This window comes from Stenella coeruleoalba (assembly GCF_951394435.1).
Source record: "Stenella coeruleoalba genome assembly, chromosome: 15".
In the NCBI taxonomy this organism is placed as follows: domain Eukaryota; kingdom Metazoa; phylum Chordata; class Mammalia; order Artiodactyla; family Delphinidae; genus Stenella; species Stenella coeruleoalba.
This window is the reverse complement of record NC_137161.1, coordinates 11924257-11939102: the sequence shown is the minus strand read 5'-3', so window position 1 is coordinate 11939102 and position 14846 is coordinate 11924257. Positions and strand designations below refer to the sequence as shown.

The 14846-nt window shown below is 51.3% G+C and overlaps 2 protein-coding genes across 3 annotated transcripts in view; both read right to left on the bottom strand.

Moving 5' to 3' along the window:
• The window catches only part of KCNB1 (potassium voltage-gated channel subfamily B member 1), a 108614-nt gene extending 96141 nt beyond the window's left edge, over positions 1-12473 (bottom strand). The window contains exon 1 of the mRNA XM_079944454.1: positions 11791-12473. Within this exon, the coding sequence (XP_079800580.1) occupies positions 11791-12357 (567 nt within the window). The 5' untranslated portion in view covers positions 12358-12473. The remainder of the gene's footprint in view (positions 1-11790) is intronic.
• The window catches only part of PTGIS (prostaglandin I2 synthase), a 53709-nt gene continuing 51217 nt past the window's right edge, over positions 12355-14846 (bottom strand). For both annotated transcript variants that reach the window (XM_079944455.1, XM_079944457.1), the window contains 2 exons: positions 13705-13976; positions 12355-12523 (listed from right to left, as the gene is read on the bottom strand). In XM_079944455.1, coding sequence (XP_079800581.1) covers positions 12492-12523; positions 13705-13976 — 304 coding nt within the window. In that variant the 3' untranslated portion in view covers positions 12355-12491. The remainder of the gene's footprint in view (positions 12524-13704; positions 13977-14846) is intronic.

The window sequence follows — 14846 nt, the reverse complement described above, 5'->3', positions numbered from 1 at the left end:
TGACCGGAAGGCCAGAAGTCACTTCTTCCTGGCCCAGGAAGTAAGGGGATGGTAGTGGGCAGGTAGAGATAAGGAAGGTGGGAGGAGATTGGAGGGGGTACACCTGGGAGACGCTTGCCTTGTATGGGAGAACCCTCTGATCGATCACCATAAGATCATGCAAGTTTGCTCATTCGTTCACTCAACAATTGTTTACTAACACTAAACCGCAATAAAAATTAATAATAACAGCCATGGTTAACTCGTACTGAACACGTGCTGAGTACCAGGGATTGCTGAGTGCTTCATATAGAATTGTCACAGGAATTCCCTGGAGGTCCAGTGGTTAGGACTCTGAGCTCTCGCTGCCGAGGGCCCAAGTTCAATCCCTGGTTGGGGAACTAAGATCCCACAAGCTGCGCAGTGCGGCCAAAAAAGAAAGAAAGAGATAGAATTGTTACTCTGGTTGTTATGAGGCTCCCCAAATTATGGATCAGGAAATTGAAGCCCAGAGAAATTCATTCCCCCAAGGGCACACAGCTTGAATCAACATCGAGCTAGGATTTGAATGTAGGCAGTCGGGCTGCAGAGCCTGCTCTCTTAAGCATTCCTGTCTCTCTGTGGGCCAGGCCTGGCATCCACAGAAAAACTCATAAGCTAGTCTTCAGAGTGTTTTGTGCAAGGAAGTTATGAACATCAGGTTTCTGGAGCACAGAGGAGGGAGCAGGCAGTGCTGCCTGATGGGGGTGTGGGTGGTGGAGGGAGGGAGAAGCTGGGCCTTGAAGGGTGATGAGAGAGAGGCTGCAGGCAGACAAGAGGGAGAAGGGAGTGCAAAGCAGAGGAATCAGCTTGGGCAGAAGTGTGGAGCAGGACCCAGGAAGGATGGTGTATTTGGGGAATGCAAGAATGTGGGTGTGGTGTGAGCAGAGGGTACCATGGACAGAGAACAGGGAGAGCCGAAGGTGGAGAGGTTGGCTGACGTCTTGAAGGTCAGGCTGAGGAGTTTGGACTTTATTCTGGGCGCAGTGAGAACCATGCAAGGGTTTTTGGAAGGGGATGATTAGCATGAGCAGATTACGCTTGAGAAAGATGGCTTAGGTTCCCTGCAGAGAAGGGACTGGAAGGGGACAGCTGGAGGCAGGGAGGCCAGTGCAGAGGCTCAGACTCTGAGGAAAGACCAAAGCAACAGCAACAAAGTCATCCCTCTGATCTTACCTCCCCAGCTCCCCTGCTTTCACTTTGCTCTGGCCACACTGGCCACCTGGCTGTTTCTTGACTGCCCCAAACATGTTCTTGCCCCAGGGCCTTAGCACGTGCTGTTTTCTCCACCAGAAACACTCTCCCCTGCCAAAGTCCACATGCCTCCCTCTCTCCCTTCCTGCAGGTTTCTGCTTAATTGGCACCTTCTTGGTGAGGCCTTTTCTGACCATCCTGGTTAAACACCCCACACCGGAACACTCCCGCTCCCTTCCCTGCTAACCTTTCTCCGTGTCACCTGCTACAACCAAAATATTGCATATTTATTTCGTCTTGTCATTTCATCCATGAATACTTCACTATGTATCTCTAAAATATAAATATTTCCAAACATAATCACAATAGCAATTATTACACCTAAAAAATAGCATTCATTCCGCCACAACATCAAATATCCAGTTAGCATTCATCTTCCTCTGACTGTCTCATGATTTGTTTTTCACAGTTTCTCAGCTCCAGGAAGTATCTGTATTTGTTTCTTTTTTGAATGGTCTTAATCTCTCTATTCACTGGCATCCCAGTGCCATGAGGGCTGGAGTCTTTGTTTTGTTCTCTGTGCTGTGTCCCCAACACCTAGGACAGTGCTCGGCACACAGTAGGTGCTCAATAAATCTTCTTGAATAAATGAATACAACCGATCCTAATAATAACAGCTGCTATTGAGCTTGTGGGTGTTATCTGTTTATTGTTATTTACTATATTACATCATCTAATCCTCACAACCTCTTTATAAGGTAAGGGCTGTGATTGGGCCCATTTTCCAGATGGGGAAACTGAGCCACTTGGCTCAAGGACTCACAGCTAGAAAGTGGCCAGGGCCTAAGACCCATCACATGGACTGGGCATCTGTGGCTGCTGGTGGAGGCTGAGGTTTTGTGGTTGCCCAGGAACCGCCCCACATCCCACATGTATCCCCAATCCAGCCACCTTTCACTGACTTACTTCCCTCTTCCAAGCTGCCATCTTTTCTCTCTCTCTTCCTTTTTTTTTGGCCGCACCGTGTGGCTTGGGGGATCTTAGTTCCCCAACCAGGGATCAAACCCGGGACCTGGCAGTGAGAGTGCTGAGTCCTAACCACTGGACCACCAGGGAGTCCCCCGCCATCTTCTGTTGACTGCAGTGCTGCAACATCTTCCTGGCAGCTGCTCATCTTTTATTTCTCTAATGCCCACTCCTCATGCAACGCCTAGGGGGTGGAGGCCAGGGATGCTGCTAAACATCTTATAATGCACAGGACAGCCCCCTACAACAGAGAATTATCCCTCTTCAAACGTCAACAGCGCTGAGGTTGAAAAGCCAGAGATGTCCTGCACCCAGAGCATGGCAGAAGCAGATGAGAGTCAGACTTCTGGAAATGTGTTAGTGATCATAATGAGAGTCCCAAAGTTTGTAAGCAAAGCTCAAAGCCCTAAATGCAAGGCCTGAAAGTATAAAACTCTTAGAAGAAATCATGGGGAAAACACTTCATGACGTTGGACTTGGCAATGACTTCTTGGATCTGACACCGAAAGCACAGGCAGCAAAAGAAAACATAGACCAGTTGGACTTCATCAAAATTTAAAACTTCTGTGCCTCAAAGGACACAGTCAACAGAGTACAAAGGCAACCTACCGAATGGGAAAACATATCTGTAGATCATATGTCTGATAAGGGGTTGATATCCAGAATATATAAAGAAACTGCTACAACTCGAGAATAAAAAACAAACAACCCGATTAGAAGATGGGCAACTTACTTACATAGATATTTCTCCAAAGAAGATATGCACATGGCCAACAAGCATACGAAAAGGTACTCAACATCACTAATCATTAGGGAAATGCAAGTCAAAATCACAATGAGATACCACCTCATATCCGTTAAGATGGCTACGATAAACAAAACAAAACCAAAAACACGCAGGAAATAACAAGTGTTGGTGAGGGTGTGGAGAAACTAGAACCCTTGTGCACTGTTGGTAGGAATGTGAAATGGTGTAGCTGCCATGAAAGACAGTATGGAGATTCCTCAAAAAATTAAAAATAGAATTACCACGTAATCCAGCAATTCCACTGCCGGATATACACCCAAAAGAACTGAAAGCAGGGTCTCGAAGAGATATTTGTACAGCCACATTCCTAGCAGTATTATTCACAAAATAGCCGAAAGGTGGAAGCAACCCAAGTGTCCATTGATAGGTGAACAGATAAATAAAATGTGGTATATACACAAAATGTATTATTATTCAGCCTTAAAAAGGAAGGAAATTCTGACACATGCAACAACATGGGGGACCCTTGAGGATATTACACTAAGTGAAATAAGTCAGTCATGAAAAGACAAATACTGGACTGAGAGTAGTCAAATTCATAAAGACAGAAAGTAGAAGAGTGGATGACAGGGGCCGAGGGGTGGGAATGGAGTTATTGCTTCACAGGTACAGAGTTTCAATTTTGCAAAATAAAAAGTTCTGGAGGTTGGTTGCACAACAATGTGAATATACTTAACCCTACTGAACTATCCACTTAAAAATGGTTATGATGGTAAATTTCATGTTATGTATACTTTACCACAAATAAAAAAGAAATCACCCAGAGATTGTTTCAATTGTGGGGTCCAGGTATGGGTGTTTGTCGAAGCTCAGGTGACCCAAATGTTCAGACAGTGGTGAGCACCCTGCTCTGTGAAGTGTGCCCTATTTATTATTCCCATTCCCAGCACGGGGGAGGTGACTTGTGTGGCTTATACCGCCAGGAAGCAGTGGGGGTGGAATTGGAACCCAGGCCATACCCGTACCCGCAGGAATATGTCTCACGTGGTAACATTACGTCTTATTTGCTATTTATGTCATCAGGGAAATTTTAAAGGAGAATTGGTGCTCTGGATACGAACATGTGAATTCCGGCTCCCGCCCCACCCGCCTCCAATTTGGGGGCAGGGGTGTGCCTCTGTCCCTGCCCCCATCCGGTCAAGCCCACCTCTACCAGAGACACCAAAATCAAGAATATCCCACGTCAGGGAGAAGGTAAGGCCTTATCTTAATATTTAAATTATCTATTAAAATAATGCTTAATGCTAACCCTGTGTCTCCAATAGTCCCATCCCATAGTCTTTGGGGCCAGGAACACTCCCAAGTTAGGAGGGAGACGCTGAAGGCCTCTCACCTCCGCTGCACTTCAGTTCCCCAAGGGGAAGAGGCATCCTGGAGCTCTTTTCTCACTTCCTGAAGGTCATTCACTTGGCACAGAGGCCAGATTGTGGGCTCGCAGTCCTCCCGTTCGCTGTGTGACCCTGAGCCAGCCACTTCACCTCTCGGGGCCTCAGTTTCCACAGCTGTAAGATGAGGATAATTATCCCTCCCTCGTGAGGTGACTGTGGGAATCAGATACCACAGTGCATTTAAACGCTCCTTGCGCCGCGTCAGGCACAGTGGTAGCTGCGGCTGCTCTTGTTTTCATTTTCTCCAGGAGCTGGAAATGAGGCTGACCGAGCCCAACCAGCCCTGGAATTTTTTCTTGCAAGATGATCCCCGATAGGAGTTTGAGGTTTCCCACAGGTCTTTTGTTGCATCCCTAGAAGCAGATCCTAAGATAAAGATCTGAGTAGAGTGGCTTATGTAGGAAGTGATCCTAGAAAACACTGGTAGGGGAGAGGAGACATGAGACAGGGAAGGGAAAGAGGCCACACAGAGTGTACTAGCAAGCAAGGAACCACTGTGGGCACCTGGGGCTGAATTCTGCTGAGGAACTCTGGGGCCAGTGTGGACCATGAACCTCTGAGTTATATCCCCATCCAGGGGGAGGGAGCTGAAGTATTATACACCCTCCCCATCAGTCATCAGTTGAGGGCTGCTCCCTCCAGGTAGGGCCTTAACTCCCTCTCTTTACTGGACTCCACAGGCCAGAGGAAGCTTCTAGGCAAAGAACTGCAGGTGCTGGCAGCTGGGAGTTGGGCTAGTGGCACTGAAAAGGTAAGAGCTAAAAGGATATGGGTGGGACACTGACCATATCTTCCCCATCAGGACTGGGTCCCCGTTCTGCTCCAATTGCCTATGTGACGTTGAGCAAAGTTATGTAACCTCACCTTGTAATGAGCACGTATCTTTGTATAAGAATAATGAATTTTTGAAAAGGATCTTATTTATCTGGCAGGAGAGTCCGGAGGGTTAAATGAAATGACAATTAAAAACGAAACAAAAAAAACCCCGCTAACAGTTACTGAGGGGTTTCTACGTGTCAAACCCTATTTGAAATGCTTTGCATGCATTAATTCATTTAATTCTGGTGGCGATTCAATGAGGCAGCCCCTGCTATTGCCCCCATTTTATGATTGAAGGAACCGGGGCACAAGGAGGTGCAGTAGTTTGTCACATGTCACATGGTGAGTAACAGGGGAGTCAAATTTTGAACTTAGTCCCATCCATGACAGGTTGAACTTGGGCAACCCTAAAATCAGGGCTCCCATCCAGGACACTATCAAGTATAGGAAGTACACATAGTGCTGGGTATGGAGTTGGTGCTTAATGTGTGCTTGTTCTCTTTCAGTTAATTAAGCTTTGGCCAAACTGCTCATTTGGCCAGCACTTGTCCTTCCTAAACATTTTCACAATCTCTAGCTTTTTGTTGCCTTTCAAAAACCCTTGGGAGACCAGCTGCCTAGGTATGATACTGGTCAAGCATCCTGGAGGAATGGAAATACCCCTGAACCTCAGTGAGGGTAACGGGGCGTGGGGGGCGAGGGAGGGGCAGAAAGGCCTGAAAATGGCTCCTGATCTTTCCCCAACTTGTTGTGTGACCCAGGCAAGTCCTTGAAGTATCCTCCGTGTTTCCCCTTATCAAATCAGGATACTGGATTTATGAAGTGTGGCTTCCGTGCTTTCCATGCACGATCATACTTAATCCTCCAGGCAACCCTGGGAGGTAGCTTTTATTATCATCCTCATTTACAGATTAGGAAATGGAAGCTACGAGAAATGAAATGATTTGTCCAAAGTCCAGAGCTAGGAAATGTCAGGGCTGGGAATCAAACCCAGGTCTGTGTGACCCCACAGCCGGGATTCTGAATCTCTGGCATATTGGGTTGGCCAAAAAGTTCGTTCGGGGTTTCCATAACAGAAACCTGAGTGAACTTTTGGCTAACCCAATACAAACATCCAGGATGACTGACCCGGGCCAGCAGGAGCCTCAGCCAGACGATTCATAGCACTGGAGGGGCCCCATGGATTCTGAGTTGGTTTCCCTCATTTTTCTTGATGATAAAACATGAATCCGTCCTGGCTCAAATCAAGGAAGTAGCAGCATCATCACAGCAAAGGCATGAAATCCCAGGGGGGCAGGCGGGGATCCTACAAGCAACAACACGGTAACAGGGGATGTTGCCAACCAGGGGAGTAGCTAGAAGAGAGGAATTCGGTGCTAATACCAACCATCACTGTGGTCACATATAGAACATTTATTACCTGCCGGGCACTGGGTTAAGCTCTTTATGCAGATTATCTCCTAAGGGCCCTACGAGGCGGGCTCCATTTTTTAGAGGAGGAAACTAACACTCAGAGGAGGAAAGGAACTTACCCAAGGTCATATTCCTGGCAAGCAATGTAGAAATGAACCACATCTGTTGGACAGAGCTGAATCTTTTTTTTGGGGGGGAGCGGGGGGGAAGGCTTTTTAAAAATATATATATTTATTTATTTATTTATTTTGCCTGCACCGGGTATTAGTTGTGGCACGTGAACTCTTAGTTGAGGCATGCATGCAAGATCTAGTTCCCCGACCGGGGACTGAAACCAGGCCCCCTGCATTGCCAGCACAGAGTCTTATCCACTTGGACCATCAGGGAAGTCCCCAGAGCTGATTTAAAAATCTGATTTAAAATTCTGTGGTGGGCAAAGTACTGGCCGAAGTCTCTAAATAAAGAATACTCTCACACTGGAATATAATAATAATAATTCATATGTATAAAGTACTTTCCATTTGCAAATTACATGCACCATCTGAAATCTCACTGAATCATCAAAATAGTCCCAAGAGGTGGGCACTTATACCATCACCATTTGGCAGATGAGCTCACTGAAGCTCAGAGAGCTTGAATGAGCTGTCCAAGATTCCAGATTGAAGAAGCACAGGTTTGGGAACCAGACCAACCTGGGTTCAAACCCTTGCTCTGCCATTTTCATTCCTTCAACAACTATTGACTGAGCACTTAGCTGCGTGAGCTCTGGCAAGTGACTGCCCCTCTCAGAACTTCCATTTCCTCTTTATAAAAGAATATTAATACCACTCATCAAATCCATTCCCTCCCTCATCTGAAAATGCCAGACACGCTTTTCCAGGCTTCCCTGCAGATAGAGCATGAGCATGTGACCTGATGCCGGTCAATGGGATTTAAAAAGAAGTCTGCCAGGGGGCTGCTGGGAAAGGTTTGCCTTGCAGAAAAAAGAAAGTGGCACGTAAGAGGGCACGCTCTCCTTCACTGGTCAGATATCATGTGTCTGCACTTGAAGGCTGGAACTAGGTAGCCATTTTGTGAGATGAGGCATCCAGCCTGAGGACCAAGCCCCCTGCAGGAGTTGGAGGAGCAGAAGGACAGAAAGAATCTAGAGTCCTAATGGCATCATGGAACCATTAACACAAAACCAGCTACGTGGAACTTTCCGTTAAGTGAGAAGATGCATCTTCCTCCTTACAGAAGCCACTTCCAGGTTTCTAGCTGTGACTTGTAGCCCAAACTGGCAGATTACCTTGATTGAATTGCTGAAGGGATTTCAATGAGATAGTGCATATAAAGTATCACTAATCAGTGCCTGGCACAATAAACAGCAGCTACTCTGGACATTATCTCAGGCTTTAACCCTGAGACTTTTCCAGGGACCACAGACACTCCTGGCCTGGCAAATGAGTTCCCTGTTTCTCCTACTGAGAAAAGCCTGTAGTCTTCCCAGAAAGCAGAAACTCAGTGGTGGCCCAGCACTGCAATCATGTCACTCTGATGAAGCTGACCCCAGCTTCCAAACAAGAATCAACCACACTGCCTGTTGCCTAATGGATTTTGATTTTCACTCCCCTGACGGGGAAGACGAGGGCCTGTACTTTGGTTTGTCTCTGTGTTGCCGGAACATCCATCAATTATTAACAGTGGCAGCTTGGTCTTCCAATACTGCCATCAGAAGGAAAGGGCTTGCTGCACACTCAGCCCACCCAGCCATAGAGAAAGGACTCTGCTCCCTATTATTTATAACAATAAGCCCTATGTACTGTGGGTTAGGCACTGTGCTAAATTTTGACAAACGTGATTTCATGATGACCCTGCAAGGTGGGCCTTTTATCTATATTTTAGCAGGCTAGCTGGTGGGAGGCTAGAGCTTGGAGAGGTGAAGAACTTGCCTAAGGCCAGAAACTGGGGAGGGGGTGAACATGGGCTTGGAACCCAGGTCTGTCCTTGCTCTTAAATATATGAGGTATGGTCATTTCTGTATCTCACAATCACCCAGCAATGATCCTCCACTTGACTTCTTATTCTGTGACCTCTGAGAAATTTCTACAGGCCTTGCTGTTCTGACAAGCAAAGCATCCAAGTTGGGGGGCTGGATGGGGGTGGGGAGGGCAAAGGACAGATGATTGAAGGAGGCCAGAGGCACAGAGAACTGGGCTGCAGGTGGGCTGGGAGGAAGGAATGACAGATTCCCAGACCCTGAGACACAGTGACTGACTGACTGCCTGCTCCATTCGTTCATTCCACGTGTAGTTATCTGGAGATCCTCTGTGTCAGGCACCACGCTGGGTGCTGGAAACAGGGCAGTGGATACCACTCTTGACGTGCATACTCTTGTGGGGGAGAAACGGAGAAACACAAGGAAGCAAGTATAATTTCAGATGGTGCTTAAACCCTATGCAGGAAAGACACTGCAAGATGTGACAGAGTGTAAGCGGAGGGAGGCTGTTTTAAACAGAGGTCAGGAAAGGTCTCTCAGAGGAGGGGACACCTGAACAGGGACCAGCTCCTATGAGGAATGAGAAGGAGTGGCCAGCCATGGGACAATATAGGGAAGAGAATTCTAGGCGGCAGGAACAGCAAGTGCAAAGGTCCTGAGTTAGGATAAAGCCTGATCTGTTTAGGGAACAGCAAGGAGGCCAGTGGGGCTGAAACTGAGTGAACAGAGGAGAGAAGAGATGAGCTCAGAGAGGTCATGAAGCTGGATTCATGGTGAAGCGTTTGGACTTTATTCTGAGTGCGATGGTAAACCTCTCTGGAGCATTTCGAGCAGATGAATAATGTGATCCAATATACATTTAGAAAAGCTCGTTCTGGCTGCCGAATGGGGAATGGATTGCAGGGGGCAAAGGTGGAAGCAGGGAGACTGCAGAGGAGACTATGGTACTTAATCACTATGGAAAGAACAGTGCCTTCAAAATCACACTTGAGTTTGAATTTCTGGCTACTCCTGTTTGCCTGTCACACGACCTTAGGTGAGTTACTTAACCTCTCTGATCTTCCCTCTTTGTGAAAGGTGGGATAATACTAGAGAATTGGTATACGGCTAAGCGTGTTGTTATACTTCAGACACAGTAGATGTGTGAACAGTGGCAGGATTTCTATACTGAGGGCCAACGAGCCTGCCTGCCTCACCATTTCAGCCTTGGCTGCAGAATACCCTAGGCCATCGTCCATCTGCTCGGACTAGCCGGCAGCCCCAGCCTAGGATCACAGAGAGGTCATGAACCTCGTCCCTGTGAGCGGATTAACCCGAGGGAGAGAGGAAGCTGTTGATTCCCAAACAGCGCCTTTTGCGAGCCTGAGCTACTTGCCTAGCTGTCAGGCACAAACCCAAACACAGCCTCTTGCCTGCTTCTTCTGGGGAAGTGAACCTCCCCTCCTCTGCCCCTCACTCTCTTGTCTTGGGGACAGGGCAGGAAGGAGGGAGAGTCGTATCTGGGTCTAAACCAGGTGTGGAGGGGAAGAACCCGTGTCAGGCCTGGAAATAGCAAAATAAGTCTGTTGATCCTAAGCCGGTTAAGGGTGAATGACTATGTCTTAAGAGAGAGGCTTTTTGGACATGAAACCTGGGGCAGGATTACGGCCAGGGGCAGCCCACAGAAGAGGAAACAGGCCTAGGAATCTCTCTGTCCTCTTTAGGGTCGACGCGGAAGAGAGAAAACCTTTGGGCCTCTCTCCACCCTCCAACCAGCCACTCAGTCCTACACTCACTCGCAAAGGCCTCTCCTTGGGCAGACAGATCTGGAGAAAGGACCCCCCAAAACCGGCTCCAGACTCAGCCCTGTAGGTGGGCCTTTAGTGGGGGGTAGTTGAGCCAGGGAGCACCCACAATGAGAGGCCAGGCTGGACAGGAGGCAGCCTAGCTAATACATCATGGCTCGTACGCAGACTTCCTCTTCTCTTTTTCCTTTCGCCATGAATACACTTACCTGCCCCCCCTTCTTTGGCCCTGCACTCAGAGAATGAGTTATGTTCAACACGTCTTTCCCAACTTGGTTTTCCTGGATTTTGACATCAACACCTCTCCATTCTGGGCTCCCCCTGGGTCCCGCATGGCCTCTTTTACAGCACTGCACACACTGTGTTGTCATTTACTCCCAAATCCCAGCCCACTGGCCTCGTGAAGACAGGCCCCCACCTCTCTGAGGCAACCCCGAGTCCCAACCTGACACAGAGAAGTTGCTCATCAACAAATGACCTCCTGGCCTGACCTGGCCCCCACCCCCATCCTTTCTTAGTCCCTTACAGCCTCTGCTTTTTTTTTACCTGAGAGCACGCAGGACTCCCTGGCCTACCCAGTGTGATTGAACCCATTCCTGCCTCTTTCTCCTGCTTTATTTTTCACATTGCCTCATTTTTTTTCCTCCTATTTCGAAATTTACATCCTCTTCCGACAGCCAAAGCATCTTTAGAAGCTGCATCAAACCATTCTTGGAATCAACTCACCAAATTAAGAAAGACCAAACCAGGGGTGACCCCTCGCCCACAAGCAACCACAGCCAGCTGCATGCGTCATGCACGCGCACACCCACCCCCCAGAGTCCCTTTGCCTCGTTTCTCTCACGTATGCTAAAACCGCCTGACAGTATTTCAGTGTTCTCCACGTATGTCTGTAAGCCGCCTTCATTCCCTTCTTGGGGCAAAATGAGGTTATAAATATAGGGATAAGTATTAAAATTGCAGGGTGACCCCCCTCCAGCCCGGGTCTGGGCCTCCACAAGGGAGCATTATGTAGAATAGACCAAACTCAACTCTACTCCATCCCAAAGCTTTGTCTCTCCGTGCCCTTTTTATTTGCAGTGTCCATTCTCTTGCTGTGGGTTTTCATAAGTCTCTGTAAATCCTTTTCTCCAACAAAGTTGGGGTCTAAATTATTGAATGATAAAAGGATGAGGTGGCCAGTGCCACCTAGGAACAGTCTGAAGGGGTTGTTCGTCCTCACCTCTGAGATCTCAGCCATAGCCCTTCCTCTTTTCTGGTCTTCACATTTGGGAACTAAGCCAGAGTCCCCCAGCCGTGGTCCTCGATCTGGGGACACAGGCAGAATGCCCCAGCCCAGCAGCCCCTAGATTTCACACTCACCTTGGCGGCCACAGAGGAATTGGGCTTCTCCAGTAAGTCCCAGAGCTTTTTCCTCTTCTCGGCGCAGCACGTGTTATCGAACTCCTCGCCCTCCCGCTCCCGTAGGGTTTCTGCCTCGCGCTTGAGCTCCTCGTTCATCTGCTCCTTCTTCTGGTGGTAGCGGGCCTGGCAGCAGGACTCCAGGTAGATTTCGTCGATGCCCCAGTAGTCGAGCTCTTGGCTGAAGCTGAGCGCGCACATCTCCTCCATCATGTGCAGCCGTCCGGTGCGGTAGAAGTTGAGGATGGAGGTGAAGGCGCCCGGGTGGCGGTCGAAGAAGTACTCATTGTCGTCGAGGCTGTAGTCATCGCACACCTCCAGCAGCGAGTCGTGCGTGTTGCAGTCACGCAGCTTGCCCAGCCGCGTGCGGGGCAGGCGGTCCAGGGTGCGCCAGAGCACCTCGTGCGCCAGCCCACCAACGTTGAGGCGGACGCGCCTCGAGCACGCCTTGCTGCGCACGATCTCCATGGGCTCGGGTGGCAGCGAGCTGGTGGAGCGTGAGCCATGCTTCGTCATGCCCGCCGGCATCGCTGGTCCGGCCGCCCCCGCCCCCCCTGCCCCCCCAGGCCGCTGTCACTGGAGGGCAAGGCCAGCCGCCGCGGGGGAGGGGGGCAGGGAGCGCTGTGGGCTGCTGGGGGTGCAGGGGGCCGCGCGGGCGCGCGTCACGGCCGTCTTCTCACCTCCATCCCGACGGCTGCGAGGCAGAAAGCAGACGCAGGTCAGCAAACAGGGAGCCGTGCGCGGCCCCTCCCCACCTCTCCACCCGGGCCCCAGCCGGCCTTGACCTTCCCGGTGCTTAAGCCGCTCAGGCCCGCAGAAAGGCTGGGCGCTGTCCTTCGCGCCGGTGCTGAAGCCCGCCCCACCCCGTGGCTGGAGGGAGGGGCCGCCCTTCGGGGCGGGGAGAGGGTCCCCAAGAGGCGCCCCGGGGGCCCAGGAGGCCCTACCCCGGGCTTCTGCTGCCGGGACCCGACCCGGCCGCCTGGGGCGCTGTCCGCCCCTTCGAGTGCTGAAACTCGCTTCTCCCTAGGTCTCCCCGTCCAGTCCCCGACCTGGCCCCGCAATGGGGAGAAGAGGGGAGCTGCATGAGAAAACTTTTTTTTTTTTAACTGCTCATCTTTTCCTTCCCCCGCTCCGAGATAATTAGGATTTGAGGGCTTGGGGGTGGCAGCGGGATTGCTTTTTCTAAACCTTTAAAGATCGGGAGGAATTCCGGAGGGTTTCAGGTGCCCACCTGTCGGTCACAACAGACGGGGTGGTCATGAAGCCCCGCTGTCCTGAAGCAACCCCTCTCCCCAAGCCACGGGAGCATCTCGTGAGGTCTCTCCGGCAACGAGGTGAACCCTGAAGACGCAAAGCCAAGCTCTGCGCGGGGTCCCGCCCCCCCTCTGCGCCCCCTGCCCCACGGCAGGAAGGGGGAGCAGCGTCCTGGGGATGCACCTGGTTCGTCCTCCCCTCGCTCCTTCCCCGCCTCCCCCTCCTCTTCCTCCTCCTCCGCCGCCTCCTCCTCGCTCCTCTCCTGCGGTGGCTTTTTATAACTCCGGGTTCTGCGCCTTTCCCGGGGCTTGGAAGGGAAGGGGTGGGGGAGGTGGGAGGCGGGGAAGTGAGCTGAATTTTCTGGCCTTTTCAAAACGAGCCCTCCTCCCTCCGCGCACTGGGGATTTCAGGGGTTCCTCTGAGCCCCCAGGCATGTGAAGCTCACGCCCTAACCCCTCACCCCAGAATGCGGATCGCGCACCTCCCCGGGCCCAGGCCCTTCACCCACCCCACCCCCCAGCCTGAAACCGCGGAGCCTGCGTGGACCAACAGGCCGAACCGCGGCAGGCGAGCCCCCCTCCTGTGTCCCCCTGTGCCCCCGCCGCGCGCCCCAACACTCACCCCCAGGGTGGCCGCCTCCCGGGGCCAGGGACCGCGCATCGCCGCGGTCGCCCGGGCGCCCCCGCCCGCGGGCAGCGGCGGACCCGGGGCCGGGCTGGGCCCGGCCTACGCCGGACGGGCAGGCGACGCGTCGGAGCAGCAGGCGCTGCGGGGCCGGAGCGCGCTCTCTGAGGCTGGGGGCGCGGACGGGCGCTGGAGGCGCGGGTGGCAAGACCGGGATCGGGCGGCGGCGCCTCCTCCTCCTTCTCCTGCTCCCGCGGCAGCGGTGGCGGCTGCTTGGGCGAGATCAACAAGTCGGGGCTGAGCTTCGGCTCCGCGCTCGCTGCGATTCTGTCCCGCACTTCTGAGCGCCCGGAGTCGGGCACCGAGGCGGGACGGCGCCACCTGCGGGTCGGAAGCGTGCGCGCCGCTTAACTCCTGCCTGCCCGGGCCAGCCAGTTGGTGAGGCTCGGGGCGGGCTGGGGTCTTGGGCGGTTTGGCCCTTCCCACCTGGGCTACCTCCACTGCCTGCCTCTCAACCCCGGCTTCCTTCATCCGGTCAACAACGTGGCTTGAGCGCCTACTGTGTGCAAGGCACAAAGATAAGCATCCGAGATACAGCTGTGAACCAAACGCAAACGTCCAGCCCTTGTGGAGCTGGTTGGAAACAGACCAAAACCAAGAAAGTCAAAGAAAATGTCAGACGGTGATAAGCGCAGTGGGTATAATGAAGCAGAGGAGAGGGATAGAGACAGGGGTAGGGGGAGAAGATTGCAATTTTAAATAGCCCTTGCTTTCATGAGCTTCCATTCTAGATTCTAAAATCTAATTCTAGAATGGAATTCTAGATTCTAGTAGGGGAAGGTGAGCAATGGATACATCAACAAATAAATATCCAGTGTGGCAGTTGGTGATAACTGCTAAGAAGAAAAATAAAGCAAGGTGACAGGAAGAGAGAGTGAAGGGTGAGCTAGCTTATAAAGCCTGGTGATTCAATCATTCATTCATGTCACTTTGGACAGCTGGTTATTGAGAGCTTCCTGTGTGCCAGACCCTGTGCCAGGGTCAACAAAGAATACGTCCTCCCCTGGAGCTCCCTGTCCAGTGGGGGAGACAGAATCGATCAAATAAACTCCAGAAATGAATAAAAAACGGAAGGATTT